The sequence below is a fragment of the Clarias gariepinus genome, chromosome 21 (genome assembly GCF_024256425.1).
Source record: "Clarias gariepinus isolate MV-2021 ecotype Netherlands chromosome 21, CGAR_prim_01v2, whole genome shotgun sequence".
NCBI classification, from domain to species: domain Eukaryota; kingdom Metazoa; phylum Chordata; class Actinopteri; order Siluriformes; family Clariidae; genus Clarias; species Clarias gariepinus.
Genome location: NC_071120.1, coordinates 8,704,155 through 8,725,543, shown reverse-complemented (window position 1 = coordinate 8,725,543; position 21,389 = coordinate 8,704,155). Strand labels below are relative to the sequence as shown.

Here is a 21,389-nt window from a genome sequence, read left to right as displayed (position 1 = left end):
TTTTTTACACACTCAAGCACAACAATGGACATACTGTGCATCAGAATTGGACTGACCTTTAAAGTGATATAAGAGATCCTAATGTGAGCCATTACAGCTGTCCCTGAAGATCAGGACCAGCCAATCAGCAGTATACTAACAGACTGAGTGCGGTATAACTTGTTATTTTGCTGACATTATCTAATTTATATAATATAATGAGTATCAACCTGTGGTCTTATCACCCCATAATAGTACAGGTAATGTCTGTATGCTTGAAACATTGAGATATTATTGTGTAGCACCCAAAGGTCAGGCAGTCTGCTTTCTGTTTTATAAGTTCTTGTAGTCTCGACTGGATTCGCCAAGTCATATGTTTACGAAGAGACGCCGTATGAACCTCACGGTCTTATGTGAGTAGCTTAAATTTAATGAGGTGTTGTGCATGTGCAGGGTCACAGGGGTTGCCATGCCAGACTTGTCACTGTACCTTGTTACTGTACATTACATCAATAGATAAATGCTAGCTAACTGAGTCATTACCCTGAGTCATTAGCTACCGTAGCTTATGCTTGTTGCCTAGCAACAGTGTTCGCGTTATTTTGCCCAGCTAAATTGTGTGTACTGTGTTTGTTTGCCTTCCCATGTTGCTAGTGCAAACACAATGATAAAATACAGTCTGGCAGTTTGTGTACAAAAATAATGGAACACTACAAACATTTTTTATTTATTTATTTTTTATTAAGAAGACAGATGAATACATCTTAAATTGACAATCATGTGATTATGACAATTACTGTATGTGTTGTAATAGGGCGTTTCTTTTTTTAAACACAGAAATTTAAATAGTTTTATTTATTTGCTTATCCATCTGTTGATGAAATAATTTTCAGGGTTTGCGCGCAAAATTAGATTTAAGGTATGTATACTGTGTGTGTGTGTATGTGTGTATATATATATATATATATATATATATATATATATTAGGGATGCACCGAAATTTCGGCCGCCGGAAATTTTCGGCCGAAATAGCATTATCGGTTTCGGCCGAAACGTAAGAAAGCGCCGAAAATAAAAGCCGAAATTGTCGCCACGCCTCTCCCATCCTCCCGTCTCGTTCGCGCTGTCATTACGCATCAAACACGGAGTATGTCGGCGGTTTGGAAGCACTTGGAAGCAAGTTTTGTTATTGTTAAACAGCCTTATTACTGTTATTTATTATCAATAAAAGTTTGATTGCTTAATTAATTTGTAGTTTTTTTATACAAACAAAAAGAAAATATTTTAAACATGTTTTTTAATGAAGCCATTTTCGGTTTCGGTATCGGTTTTCGGCCAAGTGCATCCAAAAATTTCGGTTTCGTTTTCGGCCCAGAATTTTCATTTCGGTGCATCCCTAAAATATATATATATATCCATTACACATACTTTTTCTTATCCCTGTTCAAGCAGTATACCAAGGTTTTTGGAAATCAAAGTCAAACCATGCAGAGGGCAAAGCGAGTAAAGTCCTGTGAGGGACGTCTTATGGATAAGAGTAAAAAAAAAAAGATTAACACAGAACGCCACAAAGCAGAGAAATAAAAGCTCAGATCAATACGCTGTAGCAAACCTGTGCTGGGATAAAAAAGACGATATAAAACAGGATAACTTGTCAGTTTGTCCTTGGAGCCTTGGAGGCTTTTATTTACTTTTACATGTAAGCATGCAAGAGGAATTTTGTAGAGCAGAAAGGCAAAAACATTCATACGTAGATCTGTTCATTTAAACATGCACATTTACTTTTACTGGGCCATTTTAGGAGATGCTAACGTTTTGAATGTCTGTTTTTTGCTAGCTCAGGCATCTGCATTGGCTCATTGTTCACGGGACTGAAAAAGGTTCTTTACCAAGGTCTGTCAGCCATCTGCGTCAATATTCTGCACGTAACAAATCTACGCCTGAAAAGCTTCACAGGCATATTGCTAGTAGCGGAATTGGAGCCGACGACACACTCAATCTGCTCACGGTTCAGAGGGAATGCTTATGCGTTGCCTAGGCAACCTTGGCGAGTAGGCGTGCAGAAGTGTCCTGGCGTGTAGAGAAACACGGAAAGCGTCTGAAAGTGTCTGAAGGAGCCTCTGGGGTGGGATCAGGTGGATGAGTAAGAGAGAGAGAGAGAGAGAGAGAGAGCAAGGAGAGGGAATGGATGAGTGGAAAGGTGGTGGTGGGAGTAGGTGAGTGGGGGTAGGGTAGGTTTGAAGGATGAACAGGGAGATTGGGACATGCAACCCAAATTAAATATTTAGACCCAAAACTTTACTTTGAAATAATTAAGGTTTGATTTAGGACAGCTTTATGGAGCAAATCAGAAAGGAAATCAATTCATGCATATTCATGTTTCTTACCAAGGGCAGATTTCCTTTTTTTATTCGCTCCTCATGCATCCTATCCTTGTTCAGTGGGAAGTCATGAGGGACAGTTGGCATCAGCATCTTAAAAACAGTAACAAACTTTTAGTACAAATACGTATCAGCGGTACACAGGGGGTTGAAGCTGTTCCAGCTGTAGTTACAACATGAGACAATGAATAAAGAGCGTAAGACCTTGGAACATATCACAAACTGAACTGTAAATTAAGTGCTAATGTTTTAAGACACAAATCCCTCAGCTTGATATTTCCCAGCGGGAGGTCCATGTGAAGGCAGAATAAGCAACCGAGGTTAGCGAGTGAAGGAGGAGGAGGTGTGTGTATGTGTGTGTGTCTCTTTCTCATGATATTCTACAAGCACATATACCTCAGCTGAAAAAGTGAAGCTGAAAGTTTAGATTTTTGACCGTAGTTTATTGTAAAGAAAACAAATCTCAGCTCCTTCAGGTATTCGGATGAAAGCGAAACGATATCCTAATAACGACTTCTTGTTACCAATGTCTTTTAGGTATAAAACTCCAATAAATCTTTAAATGCATTTTCCCGTCAATTTTGTTGTTAAAAATCATTTTGTTTGTGCTCATGAATATATTTGCATACGTACATTTATCAGCCGCTTCATTAGGTAAACATGTTCAACTCCTCTAATCACGAGTGACTTTAAATGTGGAATGGATGTTGGTGCCAGACAAGTTGGTCTGACTATTTCAGAAACTGCTGATCTACAGAAATTTTCATGCACAACCATCTCTAGGGTGCACAGCCAACAAATCTGCTGAAACTGCATGATGGTATCATACCAATATGAACCAGAATGTTTCCAGTACCTTGTTGAATCTATGGCATGAGGAATGGGATGGGGTCTGACCCAGTACTAGCAAGATGTACCAAATGAAGTGGCCAGTGAGTGTATAAACACATGCATATGCAATAACAAGTGTGGCTTGAGGCAAAACTTGAGAAAAAATACACCCATTCTAGAAGGCAAGCTATATTCTGGCCGGATGATTCTCACGATGGCGAATCGAGGGACGAGTGTGTGTTAAAATGTGTCATGTTGAATGGGCAGAAGACAAAGACGTGCAGTAAATGGGGCCAAAAATGACCATATTTATCTTGTGAAAGGACGTCAGGGTGAATCCAGATATCAGGCTGAAGACCTGAAGACATCATGAAATAACTGCGTGAATAAATGAAAGGAATTTTGCGATAATCCAATTGTGTCCTTAAGTGACGGGACCGAGGCACTAATGGCATCTAGTGGATGCTGGGTAATTGAAACAAATGTGCCAATTAGACTGTCATTTCTCACTTAGCCTGGTTAATTCGTGTCTGTCACCTCATACCTCCATCACCTCTCTCCCTCTATCTCCCTCTATCTCTCTCTTTCTCTCTCTCCGACTTTCTCTCCGTCTTTTTTGTTTTATCACTTGTTTCTTTTCTTGTCTCTCTTTTTCTGTCTCACCTACTTTTTTGTTTTCTCGCTGTCTTCCATTTGTGTCTCTTGTAGCCATCTCTTCCACTCTTTCCTTTCTCTTCACATCTTTTCATCATCAGCTCAGGGCAGAGAGAGAAACGGAGATGGGAGGAAAGAGAGAAAGAGATCATCGTGAGCACGAGAGAGGAGGAGTGAGAGCGTGAAAGAGAGAATGAAATGGAGAACAGTGAGGGGAACTCGGCCTTCACGCCGCATTAATTGTCGCTTTTAACTCGCAGATTCCCCAGATGGAGAGCCGCCGAGACCACAGGGACAGAAAAGACGCGCAACTTCAGGCGCAAGACCTCATCACCAGCCTCAGATCCATTTGTGTGTTACTTGAGTTTAGTTTTAATTAATCCGCGACCCTGACCAGGAGAAGGCGGGTAACGAGGGTGTACGAATGCGGGATAATGAGAGGTCCGATTCGAGGCGAAGGGACCTTTTGATCTCATCAACAGCTTTTCTCTTACATTTCATTTCATTTTTTTCTTTCTGCAGTGTTTAAACAGCCACCATTAAGCAACATCATTAATTTCATTTGATACTTCAGTATAGATTTTAATGATGTCACTTGATGAGCTGCCTGTAAGCGTGTGAGCACATACTTAGAGGAGTTACTGAGGAGGGATGTGGGGGCGAATCCGTTATATAGTGCACTGGACAAATTCGGTTCAATCCAGAATAATAACACTTATAAATAAAAGAAAGGTTTTGTCTGTACATCGATCTTCATATCTTTACGTTTCATACAGGAAGGACTCAAAACCAGACTCAGGAAAATTTCTGTCTGTATGTTAGTCCAGCTGATTTTGTTACAACATCACACAAAACTGACTGGACAGAACTGAATGAAACTTCCTGAAGATAAATATGCTCCATAAATTTAACCAAAATATTGAGTAGGGATGTTATGAGCAGTTTTGTACTTACCAGCCATCATTTTTTTGTACAAATATAGCGCTTTTGTCCTCAAAGTGGGCGTGGCTACAGTATATGCGTCACTCAATGCGATAGTTTGGCGTAAATACAGAGAGTATACGGAAGACACAGAAATTACCGTAATGCTCCTACAAAGTGCTCAAATCCTCAAAAAACACAAACAAATGTGTGACACAGCATGGCCTACTCCAGTTAAAGATATCTAAGTTTTAAAAACTGAACCTTGGACAGATCATTGTATGTTTATTCTCATGTTTGACATGACATGTTCGTCTCATATGTCCAGAAACAATGTTAGTAATTAAATCAGGCATGTGGAACGCCACTATTGGAGCAAAACATATCCGCAGCAGTCCGCGGTGAGGGCGAGTAGAATACCCAAACTGAGAGTGTTATGCGCTCAAATCAAAATGTTGATCCGAACAGTCATGTGTCGGATGTAATAATCTACTGTACTTTAAACAGGGAGTGTATTTGGCTGACGACGAAAGAAGTACAACTTGGGGTAAACAAGGCATAAGATACTCAACCTTAAAACATTTCATTTCTATCAATCACTTGAGTTGACTCACAAGCCAAATAAACTGACTCACTGAAAAGAGGCAGAAGTTTATCTACACTGTAGATCCTGAACTGTACATAGTAAAGATTCTGTACATTTAGCTTCTCTCTCTCTTTCTCTCTCTCTCAGGTGGAATGGTTAAAGAATGATGAGCTGGTAAGTTCGCTGGACGACGACAACATCGACACCCGCGCTGACCACAACCTGATCATTAACGAAGCGCGACTCTCCGACTCGGGCAATTACACCTGCCTGGCCAGCAACATCGTCGCCAAGAGACGCAGTGCTACAGCTACCGTGGTCGTCTTTGGTGAGACACACACACACACACACACGCATAATGCCCCCCTAACAGCCATGACGACCGGTGTCTTGTGCATCATCAGTTATCCTGAGAGGAGATTTGTCTTCTTATTAGATCTCCCCGAGTCTCTCGGCGAGCGAGCGTTCCCTATCCTGCCTACACAGTCACGTCCCTACTACCAAGGATACGTTTGGGAGTTTTCTCGGTGTCAAATAATGTGACACTTGCTATGTCTAATTAGCTAGCGCTAATTGCCAAAATTACTGTTTATAAGTATAGGAATTTAAAGTGTTTATCTCTCAGGGATTTTCTTTTCCCCCCAAAAGAAAAGACTGCGTGGAAGGTGTTAGTGCTGAAACAAAGCACTTCCGCAATGAGATTTAATGTTTTGTTTTCAAAGCATTTAGCTACACGAAGGGAATAAAAGAAAACTTCTCACTTAACGGCAGTGTTGCTTTTTGTTAAGCAAAAGCCGCTGGCTATTTAGCATTTAGTAGCAAACTGCCGTCCATTAGCGTTTACCGTTAGCCATGTTAGCCTTTCTAAGCGTAATATTTATGTTAACGAGAAATGCTCGATCCCCTCGGCGTGTTCGCTCAGAACCCGAGCAAGCTTGCGGAGGGACAAATGTTTATGGTTTTTCTCCATGAATGCGCAGTAATCTTAATCCTTAATGCTTATCGCCCTGAGAGTCGATTACGGCGCAGCATTAAAAATCGATACGTCTTTATAAACGTGGAGGCGTGAAGCTGCTCCGTCTTAATCCCATTTAAACACGCACCGTCACTCATACACTCTAGACACCAGCGCTAGCACACTTTCTGTGTGTGTGTGTGTGTGTGTGTGTGTGCTTGGGAAGAGAGAGAGAGAGACAGGCCTAACTTCAAGACCTGTCTGTCTGTCTGTCCCACTATCCCACAGGCTGTCTGTCTGTGTGTGTCTTTGTTAACGGCTCAGTCTGTCTACCTATCTGATATCCTCTCCACCTGTCTGTCTCTGTCTCTTTGGCAGGTTATTCCCCTATGTGTCTGTCTGCATCTTTCTATCCTTCAGTCCCTGTCTGCCTATAAGTCTGACTTTCTCTTTATCTGTCTGTCTGTTTCTATCCTCTTGTCTGTCTGATTTTTTTCTGCGTAACTCTTTATTTCTCTGTCTGTCTTACTTTCTCTCTACCCCTTCATTTGTCTGAGTTTCTAAGTGCCTGATGCTCTGTTTGTCTTTTGGAAGCCTGTGTCTCTGTAACCTTGAATGTCTTGCTGTATGTCTGTTTATACTTTTGTTTCACCATCCATTAGTGTCTGTCTACACACCTGCATGTCTGTTAACCCATCTTTATCTATCTATCTATCTATCTATCTATCTATCTACAGTTTTGCTTAAAAGTTTGTATACTTTGGGAGATTTTGTAAGCCGTGTACCACTTTAAAAAAAGAAAAAAAAAAAAGAAAACATGAGTCAGAAGGCAAAACAAATGAATTTTATTTCTTATGGGACTCAAGTTCATACAGTATGTATCAAACAAAACATGACAATGAAGGAAAAAAAAAACGTTCACAAACTTTTATTCCTTTAGTTATTAATATCATGTATTGTCCCCTTTAGCATCAATGATGGCATGCAGTCTTTTGTAATAATTCTGCACGAGGTCCTTAACTCTCTCAGGTGGTATAGCTGCCATTTCTTCTTGGCAAAATGCCCTTAGTCTCTACCTTTATTTTTGGTTGTCCTGCATGAACTGCTTGCTTGAGATCTCCCCCAAGTGTCTTAATGATATTGGGGTCCGGAGACTGTGATGGCCGTTCCAGAACCTCCTCCTTTTTCTGCTGTAGCCACTGAAGGGTCAACACGACCTTGTGCTTTGGATCATTTTTATGTTGGAACAATCCATGCACAGCTTTCGCAAACTGCGATTGCAAATTGTCTTGCCATGATTTTGGACTAACTTCCCAGTGCCACTGAAGCTCATACAGCCCCGAAGCTCCATGCTTGTAAATATAGCATTTACGGTTGTGACTATAAAGATCAAATTTGGTCTCATCACTCCAAACCACTCTGCTCCAGAAGCTGTGAGTCCTGTGTGCTGTGCTATTCATGGCATGGGTACAGTAACGGCAACTCAATCATGCAGGTCATTTGTGTTCAAGTGCCTACTTATTGTGCTCCTTAAAACAACACCACAATTCTTTTCCAGCGCAGCCTATATTTCTCTCCAAGTTGTTCGTGGGTTTTTCCTTTCATCCTGAACAATTCTTTCCACAGTAGTGGGTAAAATCTTTCTTGATCCACCTGATCGTTGTTTAGTATCAACAGAGCCTCTTATTTTTCACCTCTTTATCAGAGTTTAAACAGTACTGACTGGCATTTTCAATTGTTGAGATATCTTTTTATATCCTTTTCCTGCTTTATAAAGTTCAACTACCTTGTTACGCAGGTCCATTGGCAGTTCTTTTGTCTTCCCCATGGTGCAGGAACCATGCCAGTGCATCACCTCATGAGCTGAGAAACTCACCGACTATTTAAGCACAGACACTAATTCAAATTCAAATTTTATTCGTCACATACACAGTATGATATGAAGTAAAATTTCTCATATGACTGCTGATGAAGTTTCAGTATGAAATAAGAGAAATATAGAGAAATATGGAAATAAACTTCAGCTGTAGAAATGTACATTATGTACAGGCAATAACATAATGAAAATAAAATAGTAGAATAAAAATAGAAATAGAAAAAAAATATATAATAAAATGAAATATAGAAATGTAATGTAGAACTGTGTCCAGTTAAAGGCGAGGTAATGTGCAGAATAGTGTGCAAGGTTGCAGTTCAAAGTTCACAGTATACTGGTGTGCCATATGTGTAATGTGTGAGATGTGTGTGTCGTAGACCAAGGTCTGTAAATTACAATTACAGTGAGTCACATTACAGGATGTGTAAACTTTTGATCAGGGTTGTTTGGGTGATTTCAGTTATCATTGGGTTTTAAAAAGGGGTCCAACAACAATGTGATAATTAAAGACTTTACATGCTTAAAAAATATGAAAAATCTTGTGTATTATCAGTCATAATAAAAAAAAATGGCAATGTTGAAAAGTTTCTTTAAGTATATGCAAACTTTTGAGCACATATCTATCTATCTATCTATCTATCTATCTATCTATCTATCTATCTATCTATCTATCTATCCATCCATCCATCCATCCATCCATCCATCCATCCCTCCCTCAGGCTCTTCCTCACCCTGGCTTGTCTATTTATCTACTGCTCTGCAAGTCTGTCTGTCCTGGTGTCATGTTTATGTCTCTATCCTCTTGTCTTTCTGTGTTTCTCTTTATTTATTCATTGTCTATCTCTCTTTTCCTGTATGTCAGTTTTTAGAGACTCTCCACACACCCCAAAAAAAACACAGGGCTCAGTCTGACTGGGTGCTTAACTGTGTGGATTGGCAGCTGCTCCCTCAGCAACCACAAGGCCCTCCAGAGAGCCGTCAGAGCAGCTGAACTCATTATTAGTGGCAAACCCCTGGCCTTACAGGACATCTTCCATAAACAATGTCTAAGGATGGCTCGCAAAATCACCACGGAGAGCAATCACCCAGCGCATGGACATGTTTCCCGACAGATTCTACCTGCAGGCCATCAGAATCCTGAAGCGAGTCCAATCCAGGCATCGTCTGTCCGCCTTAATGTGCTCTTACTCAATACACTCCACCTCATCCTACATTCCCTGTACTGGACATTTCTTTACATGTTGCTGTCACTTTTTGGGGGCATTTTGCAGTATTTCAGGGGCATTATTCACTTTAATTACTAGGATGATATGCATTTATTTTACACAACTGTAGTCAAGTTGCACGCAACTTTAAAGGTACCCTGGACCCCTGCATTATCAGTTCCCCACACTGTCTTCTCGGTCACTGCTGTACAAGTCTATACATGTTACATTAGTTCATTTGTAACTGCGGTGCGAGCAAAAAAGGATGCCACAATTGTGATTCGCATAAAAGAAGAGCAGCGTGCAGTGATTCTATTTTTGTGGTCTGATCGTGTACCTGGTGCCAAAACAACTCGCGAAAGAGCACAAACGGAAGCGTTTGGATATCTCCAATCAAGGTGAAGGTTTCTTAAAGAGAATCATTACTGGTGCCAAGACACTAATTCATCACTACAAGAGTACTGAGAGTAAATGCCAGAGTGTGGAACAGAAACATCCTCAATCGCAAGCCAAGAAAAAGTTGGATCAGCTGGAAAATTAATCAATGCTTACTGTTTTTTTGGGATTCTTAAGATCCAGTATTGGAACATTATCAGGAAACGGTTCAACAATTAACAGTCTCGTTACAGTGAAACACTTATTGAAGAGCTCAGGCCTAAACTTCAGATTAAACGTAGAGAAAGGGCATTAGCAAACTGCTAACCAAGGGCATTGTGATCTTGCATGACTATAGACGCCTGCACGTTTCTGCCCACACTGTCGATTTGCCTTCCTATAGTCCTGATCTCGCTCAATATGTTGAAAGGTTATGAATTTGGTCTTTCTAAAAATTCTACAGCCAGAGTGCTAAAAATTTTTGACGGAACCACATATTTATTTTACTACCTTTTTCCACTTTTGCTCATACCTTGTGCCTGCACGTATTCTACTGCTTACAGTCGGGATCTGCACTTTACTTATCTACCACCGGGCGTGCATACTATACTGTACACATTAGTCCTAATATATTCTGCATATTTGTGCATATATTTTAGGTTGTACTTGTAAATAATGTCTTTATTTCTCCTTCTGCTTGTATATCCGAATGCATACTGTCGAGTACCTTGTTGTTGGTAGCAGCATGCACTGTGTCCTGATTTCCTCTCCCTTTCTGTTTCTCGGTAGTGAACGGAGGCTGGTCTCTGTGGACGGAGTGGTCCCAGTGCAGCGTGGATTGTGGGAGAGGAGTACAGAAGCGATCTCGGACCTGCACTAACCCGGCTCCGCTGAACGGAGGAGCCTTCTGCGAGGGCATGTCTGTACAGAAGAGCACCTGTAATGCGCTCTGTCCCGGTTAGTGCTGCTGCTGCTACGCGCACTCCTCCCTCACTCTGTCCATCAGACACACTCATTCGTCATGCGGCGCGATCACACCTGGCGTGTCTGAGAAAAATTGCAAATATTTAAATGCAGGAGGAGCGACGTGTAATCAAACACACATGGTGATGAGGAAACACAACCTGACACCTTTTCTGTTTATTTCTTATCTCATTTCCACCTCTAATTTTGGAGGATGAACATTTCTGGAAAGTGATAGCTAGCAACTATAACCTGGCATCCATCCATCTACCTATCCATCTATCCATCAATCCGTCTATCTATTTTGAAGATCGATTCCTACAGCTATAAATAGAATTACTGGCGAATTGACAGATCAGGATGCTACAAAGACTCACTCCCATGCCTAATCCTGAAGGACAAATGAAGGAAGCATGGCCGTCTAGCAGACTGTCTGCACCTGCTCACGTTTTGTCCCCGTTTTCAAGCAAACGAATTAGTTCGGGTCCCTTTGAGCGCCAGTGGACCCGGCCGTGACCCACTTCTCAGCGTTATTTTAATAATCACCTCTCTCTCCAAGCTGCGCCAGGCAATAACCTGCTGATTTAATTGCCTCAGCTCCTTCTCTCTGGGAAAGCGGCTTAAAACTCATATTTATATACGAGCCGCTTCATCACGCGGCGTTCATTTGAAATATTACCCGCTTAAAAAAAAAAAAGGAAAGTGGATGTAATTTTAAAGCGTTGCCAGAGCACTTTATATTATCGACACCTTTGCGAATGAAATCGTTTAGCCTCAGACTCCTTTAAGTTAAGACGATTACTGCGATTATGGCTCGTTTCGAGGAATGAAAGAACCGAGGTTGATTTCCTGAACAGAGTTTTTCCTTTCTCGAGTTCGTTCTTTAGATGCCTTTTGTGCGCATTGGGCGGCAACGTGCTCGGAAAGCATTTTAGCATTATTTTCATCGATCATCTCCACCTTACGTCTAAAACAGACTTAATGTATGAATCGTCCTCAACACATGGATCGCTTTAAACATTTGTCTTTTTGTGTGTGTGCGTGTGTGTTGGCTTTGAGTAAGCGCCGCATTGACGATTCCAAACACTGGTAAGCTAGATCAATCAGCTCTTTATTCTCATTTCCTTTCGCTTTATCGACCATCTATCGCGAACGAGAAAGGCTTATAAATCAGATACAAATTCTTCAAGCAGCCGAAGTCTCCGTCCCGGCTAAAATTATGGCGCCGGGTCTGTCCCAAGACAGTGATTTCATAGCCCAGTGGCGTTTAGAATTCATCAGACACATTAGAGAGACATGTTACATCGAGCAAGCAACACGGAGCACCTGCTCTTAACACCTGAAACCTGCGGCGCATTAGCACTAACACACAAACATCATTTGCATTTAGATGAGCAAAGAAGGAGCCTCATTCGGCCGTGGAGAACTTTAAGAACTCGCGACGTAATAAGCACGAAATTGTTTCCTCTAGGGCGCTCGTACGCCAATGCTTCTTGCCAGCACCCGGGCTGCCAGCACGACTTGCGGCTCAGTCGGATTGGGTAATTTACACGCAGTGAAATCACACACGTGACGCATGGAAATTAAAACATTCACGAGCGTTTCATTTTGGGTCGAGATCTTTTTTTGTTTCGTGTTGAGTTTTTATCCAGTTGTCGTTTGAGTCCCGAAGTGAGATAAAATTGACCGAAGATAAGCTCCTCCCATGATATATTTGTAAAGGTTATAAAAGTAATGTACACTATGGCTATAAAATAGTTTTACCCTGTGTGTCCTCAGTGGATGGAGGATGGGACGAGTGGAGCGAGTGGACGGAGTGCAGCGCCCAGTGTGAGAGGCAGAGATGGAGGGAGTGTACCGCTCCGGCTCCTCGCAACCGCGGAAAAACATGCGAGGGCAAAGGTCATGACGTGGATAACTGCACCGGTGACCTGTGCAGTCAAGGTGAATTATTATTTAGAGCTCATTATCATCATCATTATCATTAATGCTCTGTTTCACCATCATCATCATCATCATTCTATGGCATGATGTCTTTACATACAAATCGTAGCTCCTGTACAGTGACGTATGCTATTAGACCCTAAAATCACACAAGCTGGATTTACATTCCGCAAAATCATCCCTAAGCACCAAATGAATGTCTTATATGTATAATAAGTGGGAGATTTTAATTTCAAATAGCTTAACCTGGTTTTAGGGTACACAATCAGAACCCGGAATTCAAATGTCTTGGAGTTACAGGGTGAAATGAAGGCTAATTCCGCAAAGCAAAGCTAAGGCTGTCGTTTCAGCGAGGTTCGTTCCGCGATCCTCCGTCTGTGGGCTGAAGCAAAGTGTCTCAGTGCCATCTGTCAGCGCATCCCGACTTTAACGATGCCATGCATCATTATCTCCAGCTGATGTTGGCACAGCCAGCATTTGGACTTCACTGCATGATCTGAATCTCTGAGTGCCTTAGTTAAGTGAATCAGGGGTGCTTTCTAATTCTCTCTCTCCCTCTCTCTTTCTCCCTCTGTCTTTCTTTATGTCTTTCTGCAGATGGGAAGATGCTGCATGATGTTGAGCCTCAGAGTGAGTCTCTTTTCTTCCATTTTGTTTCCAGAATCAGTACAATACCTTTATTGATATCTGCTTGGAAGAGAAGTCGTTCCTCTTGCGTCGGTATAGCCTCGGTTTGTTGGCTCGCTCAGAGAACAGCTCGTATTTCATATACACCGAATTTGATATCAAGTAATTCCCACCTGTCGAAAAAAAAGCTGTCACCGAAACAAGTTTAAATATGACAGCGCAGGCTTAAGTTGCCCAAGCCGCACCCTATTACAGAGCTCTAATCAGCTTATCCTTCACTCCAAATCGTCTGAGAGGCGAGAGAGGGTTGTTTTCCTCACACGTCACTCTTCCAAAAGGAACCACACCACGCCAGAGATCAGGATAATTGAGTATCGCCGCTAAGCACCTGCACTCACATCTGTCAAAATATGACGCTTGATTAATAACGGAAGAAGAGATAGATTCTCGGGACGAGGCGAAATACCTACTGCTTTCAGGACACACATCCTCCCTTCCTCCCATTCCATTCATCCATCACATTTCGTTTATCAGAGGTCTGTCAGTCATCAGGAACGTCCATTTCCCACATTCCCCGTCGCAATCACTCCGCCGTTTCAAGTTCAGGTGGATTTGCAGCGGTCAGATTAGCTGGGATGAGTGATGCGATACGGCATGCGCGCAAGCGCGGTCTATATTTAGCCGAGCTTAATGGGACGCAATTACTGCACATTAGCTCACTTAAGCAACCGTATCGTGTCTTCTTATGCTCCCCTGTGTTTTACGTTAACTAACCGGATCAGCACGTCGCACAATTTAAAACGAGTGTCAGCAACACGCTCCTTCTTCAGTCGCTAAATGTGGTTCTGAATCATTACTGCAGCAGGTCAAACCGAGTCCGGCGTATAACACTCAGCATGAAGCCAAGGTTAATTATCTTCTGTCCAGATTTTTTAAACATAAGCAATGTGCTCTGCAAATGACTGGTGTGTACCGATTTGAATCAAACGGGTGACGTTAGCGGCTGTTCATACCCTCCGTCACCTTCTCAACTAACACCAGGGAACCTAGAAGGTTCAGTTTTTATTAAAAGTGTTTAAAGTGACAGTCAGTGAGATAAAGTGCTCATTAACCCTCAAACCAATCACAGTGAAGACCTGAACAGCACATTCAGTAATGATCATATGACTATGGTGTTTAGAAGGCATCGCAATCACACAGCGAGGGTTAAAGTTCCTTTCTATTATGTCAGCCCTGACGAATGTGACCACTTAACTCCGAAGCAACATTTTCTCATTAGAAAACTTTAACTACAGCAGTTTGAGCTCACAAGCAGTTACCCAGAGTCACCCTCTCAGCACGGACGATGCCCTTTTCCGTCCTCGGCGAGCTGGCAGAGTCCTCACACTGCAGAGGTCAGCTGAACAGATGTAGCTTGGTGTGGGGTGCTGGCACACCGCAGCGTGTGTGATTAAAGTTGCGAGAGTCCTGGAATTTTGCACCTTCCCAGAACATAGACGTGTGCCAAACGCACCGTCGTACGCTGTTAAACGTATGCATATCACACCTGTTCCCGTTTGCACAGGTGTGTAAGGGATTTGCCAGACTAATCATGAGCACTGGACGTGACAACCATTTTTTTGCCCAAAAAATAGTAATTAAACCATGACCCCTGTTAATGATCACTTTTCTGTCTGTGCCAGCCAACGTTTAATTCCTTTTTTTTTTTTTTATTTGGAAATTCATCTTGGAAAAGAAACTGCTCACGTGCAGCCAGCAGTCATCAACCCTTATTTAAATCCTTTTTATAATCAGTGCTAATTCGCAATCCTGCATTACTTCAAATTCCATTTTTCATAACTCTGTCATCTAGGACTACTGCTATTTATTGTATCTGCCTATCTAGCTCAGACCTTCATCCTCTCATATATGTTTCAAATGCGGTTAATGTAAACCTCAACATCTCTTTGATCTTGCCCTTCCAGGTATGGATGGTTCCAATGAGGTGGCGCTGTACTCAGGATTGGCGGCAGGAGCCATTGCCGTAACTGTCCTGATCATCTCAGTGACGCTGTACCGCCGGAGCCAGAGCGAATACGGAGTAGATGTGATCGACTCGTCTGCCCTCGCTGGCGGATTCCAGTCCTTTAACTTCAAATCCACCAGACAAGGTAAGACTAAACGATGCCTTAGTTTGGTTGGTCCGTTAATTTCTGTTCAGTCAGTATTTGCTGGAGTTCAGAAGCAGATGTTAGCACTCTGCTGTGTGCACATAATAGATTTATGAGATCATCCAGTGCTGTCCTTGACCCGCTTGAACTAAAGGTCTGTGGAGTTGTTCTTAATGCATGATCAGTTGCAGAACAGAGGCTCGATGTGTCTCAGCGTTGACCCCTGTGCTCTTGCTGAGTTGTCTTTCTGATCAGATGCTTGTAGCAGTTCTATCTAGACCACAAATTCCCACCCAGAGCTGCATGCTGTGCTGCAAATCAGTTTCCTTCTTTTTTTATGAGCAAGTCTATCATTCCTGCTCAGGCTGATCATGGTTACATGCTGCGTTCATGGTCCAGAGAGGCAAACTTACCCCTTGTCTGCTCACAGCACCATCATCCACCACTGTCTTCTCCATATACAGAGGGAAAAGCGGATGTGGGCCCAGTAGGGTAGCATTCCACAACCCATCAGTCTTGTTTAACTAGCCCAGCTGTCCCAGTCGTCCTGCTTATCATTCTGAGCACTGGAAAGAATTCTTATTGGACTTCTATCATGCCCCTCAATGTCATTCTCATTTATTACAACACTCTTCATCTCACAACTGTAATTCCTGCCACTGTCATACCCTTCAATGGGCTCGTGTCATTCCCACCAAGGGACCAAAGACATTTCTGTCTATTAGAAGACTGTCTTCACAGGCTATTAGGCCTGTGTCTGTGTTCTGTAATTATTTTTTAAACATATTATATGACTGACATTCAAGCACGTTGAACCACTGCCATTCCTGCCCTCTGAGTTATCATTCCTGCCTTTATAGTGTTGTCAGTCACATGATAAGGTGGTTCCATCCTGCATTATTGCCAGAGACGCTAGGTCTACGATTCGGCTTTGGAACTATCGCAGTACTGAAGCTACGATCCACAGCATCGCTTTTAAAAAATCTATCAAATGTGTGAATTCAGAAGAGAGAAACATTTTGGCAAATTTATTTCATCTGCTTAACACTAGATGAGAAGTGATCATTATACAGCCACAGTTAGGGCTGGCATTTACTTATAGTATATGAACAGGTCCAGCAAATGCAGCAAATGTTCAGAGGACTAAAAAAAAAACAAAGAAACTCATTAAAAGCACATAGCAAGTAGAGCAATGTCAACTGCAGAACCACAAGTTAGATACACTGAACAGGCCAATATGATAATATCCAGATGTGTCTGGGGTTTGGGTCAGACTCAACAGGGATTCTGTACAAGTTCTTTAATTTGTCCCGCTGCTGAGAACATCATGACACACAACATATCTCAGGCATTTTATAGACACCAACCTAGCGTCCAGATAGAAAGAAGAAAATACATTTCCTCTAATATACTAACTATTCATTATGTAAATAAAAAGGCAGCAACAAATCTGACAAAACCTACTGGATATTTATGGATATTGATCCATAAAACCATCACTTAGTTTACAAAGATAATAAGATGAGGCTGCGCAACCTATTGAAGAAATAAAAAGAAACTCATTTCCTTCATGTACAAACAAGAATAAAAGTAAAAAAAAAAAAAAAAAACATTCATAATCCATAAACAACAAATTAATAATTAATGGAAATTGTTTCAGCATTAGGTCAACCTCCCTACGCAGGGTCTTGACTTGACCCTTCTCTCCCCTTTGGCTTACAACATCTCTGCAGAACTTTCCTCCTACTTGGGTGAATTAAACTATCACCTCAGCTCGAGGGCAGCAAATCTATAAATTGCTTTTTGGTGATCAACTGTTCCAAGCATGTCCTTCTCGATCATTACATCATGTGCTAGGTCTGCTTTGTCCCATGGTCCTTTTAAGTAAGGTGCGGAGCCAAAGTCAATTCAAAATTCTTTTTAAAGCACATTTCACACAACATAGTTTCACACAGACAAAGTGCTGTACAATCAAAAAAAAAAAGCTGCAGACATAGAAAAAGACTATAAAAAACAGATCATAATAAGAAAATACTGTAAAAGGAAATCGAAATCTAAATAAAACTGTATAGACCAATAGAAAGTCCAACCTCGTTGTATAAAATAAGCAAATAAAACAGTAAAACAGTAAGTAAAAATAAATTAAAATTGAAGAATACGTCATCACTGCATTTAATGCCAAAGTGTATAAAAATATTTTATGGTGAGATTTATAAAAATAGGAAGAGTAGGCCCTGCCTGGTGTACAAGGGCAGCTCATTCCATAGTTTAGGGGCTGCTACTAAAAAGTTGCGATAACCCTGATTCTTCAACCTAGATTTAGGACCTGTAACTTAAAGCTGTTCACCAGACCTGAGAGACCATGCTGGACTGTATAGTGCAATGCTGGACTATAGTGCAATGCACTAAGTGACCTCTCACAGCTACAGCTGCTAATCGGGATGGTCAAGGTAAAAAAAATATATATATATATTATTGCTTTCCGAAAGGCGAACATCAGTATCCAGCATGTTGTACACAGTGAGCATGTCCTCAGTAGGGCCAGCCTCTGATGAGTGACAGGTGTGGCTGAGACAAGACGGAGTCTGACTTTGGACTTAATTCTGTTAAACAGTTCCTCATTGACACAAGAAGAACACATTTCATGTTCAGCAATCATTCTGTCTAAACAAGGAAATAACAACAACTCCATTCATTCATTTTGCCTTCCACCTCTGTCCAGAAGTTGGCTCTGGGACTGCTATCTGGCTGGCTTCCCATAAGGCCTTTGTTCTCTGTGGGTTTCTTCTTGTAGGTATCTGTAACATTGTTACAGACAGAAGAGCCTGGAAAACAAACAGCAAATACACTGATGAGAATCCACTGAGCCATAAATTCCAGTGCAAATGATCTATTGATGGTTAAGGTACACCCAATGGCAAGAATGGCATTAACCGACTGTTTGATGCACAAGTTCACTTGCATGCAATTTTAACGTCTTTGAAGTGTCCACAAATTTATGTTGGTTTACAAGTGAGATGCTAAAAAATTTATACTTTCCAGAAGGCTAAATAACTCTGGCCTCAGTACCCACTCTGCATGTGTGACACAACACAAGATCTCAACTCATGTGCATAAATGAGCTTGCAAACCACTTCCCTCATGGCTGCTGCCCCATCGTAATCCTGTTATTAATTCTCAGTTGCAGTGGTTATCAAAATTGGTCATCTCTGTAGGGGCTAGGAACCTCATCGTACCTTTCGTAGATACAGTTCTAACTGTCCTGTCTTGCCATCCCTGGCCTTATTAGCCATACCAGTGTATAGTTCTGCAAAAAGGATCAACCCGACTCAAAAGTGTCATGCACTGTAGGAATTGACCTTTATTGTGGCTTTCAGCTGTTTCGTCATAACCTAAAAATGGTATTTCTTGCTTCCCCTAATATTCAGGTCACTGCCACAACACACAACAGGTACTCTCTTCTGTCACTAATCGTAGTGGAAATGGTATTCTCTGTATCTTACAGTATCTTCTGTACTTGTGATCAGCTGCTTTGTAGCTATCCCAGCAAATTACACTGTCCTTATATGACTGGGTGGTTGCACGCTTTCAAAAACAAGCTCAGTGCCTCTCTCCAATTCCTGCCCCCATCATTCACAAATACAGTACATGCTTTATCTGAGATTTTAACCAAATAGCCAGAGAACAAAGCAGAGTTTTTCCTATTTTCTATTCCAGCCATTTAAAACTCTGAAAGCAGGGTTTCCTGGAAGGCTCTTTTGTGTGAGCCAAACTGATTTTGTGGGAACTGAGAAAGCTTTAACTGTTTAGCAGCTGCGTCTTTATCCTCAAAATCAAAGCAATTATCCCAAAATCCTGACGCTGCGACTCTACCTGTGGTTCTCTTTCTCCAAAATTAAACAGATACCATACATGTATAGCTATACAAGTGTCACAATTAAGATGCTCTGAATAAAATTTTATCAAATTCCATTATAAATGTATTTTTGGAAAGCATTAAATGTCACTGTCTACTTTCTCACCCAATTCTTCCTGCTCTTGCTCTTTTTCTGTCCTCTCGTTGTCTATCTCGATTCCTCCATTTTTTCACTGACAGTCACACAAACCTATTTAAATTAATATAGTATATTTGTCTGTTTAAGCCAAGTACAATTTTTTTTAGCGTATATTTAATAATGGTGGCAAGGTGGGATAATGATCAGCCTTGCACCTCCAGGGTCAAGGATTTAAGTCACGCCTTCAAGTCTGTGTGTGTACCTCCTACAGACCAGATACATGCAGATTTGTTAATTGGCATTTCCAAATTGCCTGTAGTGTGCCCTGCGATGGATTGGCACCCCATCTATGGTGTAGATTTCCTTGTACCTCCTGTGACCCTGTAAAGTATAAGTAGCATAGATAATCCGTTATCACCCAAATGAGGATGGGTTCCCTGTTGAGTCTGGTTCCTCTCAAGGTTTCTTCAGAGAGTTTTTCCTTGCCACTGTCGCCGTTGTCCTCGGCTTGCTCATCAGGGACAATTTTATCATTTTGATTCCTACACATTCACATTTCATACAAACTTAAATAATTGTTTTGATTGTGTAAAGCTGCTTTGCGACAGTGTCAATTGTTAAAAGTGCTATACAAATAAAACTGAATTGAATTGAATTGAGTAATTCGTAAAGAGTGCGGTTACTTCATAAGTAACCGGAGTTCATACTTTATTTTTAAAAACTAGTCTAATAGCACATTTGAGTAAAAACCACTTCTTGATGAAGGTGCCTTTGGGGTTACTGGACAGCTATCATGTATTGCACTGTTGAATGACAGTCATCGATACCAGTTGGATGACAGTGTTTTTTATTTATTGAACAACGGTCATTCAAGCCTATCTAATAACTGAGATTTTAGCCTATTTAATTAAAATTAAACCTAGTATTATTGAATGATTGTAAAAAGCTTCCAATAAATAACTACAACTTAAATCAAGTGTCCAGTTATTCTATAAGCATGTTGTACAGCAATGATTTAATAATAAAAAGCAACTATTAGGAAAGCCTGTAAGAAATGACCCTGTTTAACCCTGTTGTCATCCATCCCTTTTATACTTTACTGTCTCTCCTATCAGTGAGCATTCATGACCAAACCTTAGTGCAGCCGTGCAAACCTTGAGTGCTGGACTAATACATATAATTGGTCCACTTTTCTGCAGTGACAGTAGCTCAATACTTTTTGATGGTGTGATTATGAGTGTTAAAATAACAATGTAAAGCAGTAATGACATAGCAGGTGCCAAAGCCAATCTCACTTCTGGACCATAGTCCGAATAGTTTTCTAGTAAGATAATGTTATTTCTAAAGCCATTGCACTTGCACACATCCCATCTTTGATCTTCTAGGAACACACCACCACATCTGTAGAATGTACAATACATGGGGTTGTTTAACCAATCTTAAGTTATATCCAATATGCCCAAATGGAAAAGGTACATTGTCTTTCTTAGTGACCTGTTTGGAGGCGGACGTTTTGTCGTTTAAATTAGGTAAGCTCCAGTGTTTGGTGCTTTCATGAATTCACCTATACAAACAAATCTGCATTGCGCTAACATCCCGCGCAGTTCCACAATTTCAGGCTTTGACATTTAATTAGAGTTTAAGTATATTTTATGCTTAAAAAGCTCTGATTTTGATCATAAACCTAATGTTCTACTTCCTTCTCTATCATTATCTCTCTTTTGTGTTTTCCATCAGGAAAAAAGCATGAAACTTTAGAGTTTCATTAAGTCTGAATAAGGCTTATTCACAGCTTTAATTCTAGTATTTTCCTTGATCTCCCATCCATCATATATAGCCCATAAGGAGCATTTATTTTGTCTAAAGGATAAATATTATCCAAAGGAATATTAAAGCTGTATAAAAGTACAAGAAATACTATTAATAATACAGCGTATAAAACAGTCA

The 21,389-nt window shown here is 41.0% G+C and overlaps 1 protein-coding gene across 3 annotated transcripts in view; it reads left to right on the top strand.

Annotated features, from left to right (window-relative positions):
* Positions 1–21,389, top strand: part of unc5db (unc-5 netrin receptor Db) — a 175,904-nt gene that overhangs the window by 115,986 nt on the left and 38,529 nt on the right. For 2 of the 3 annotated variants that reach the window (XM_053480676.1, XM_053480675.1), the window contains exons 5-9: positions 5,500–5,680; positions 10,553–10,720; positions 12,506–12,670; positions 13,268–13,300; positions 15,262–15,447. In XM_053480676.1, coding sequence (XP_053336651.1) covers positions 5,500–5,680; positions 10,553–10,720; positions 12,506–12,670; positions 13,268–13,300; positions 15,262–15,447 — 733 coding nt within the window. The remainder of the gene's footprint in view (positions 1–5,499; positions 5,681–10,552; positions 10,721–12,505; positions 12,671–13,267; positions 13,301–15,261; positions 15,448–21,389) is intronic. The other variant, XM_053480677.1, reaches the window with a different exon arrangement.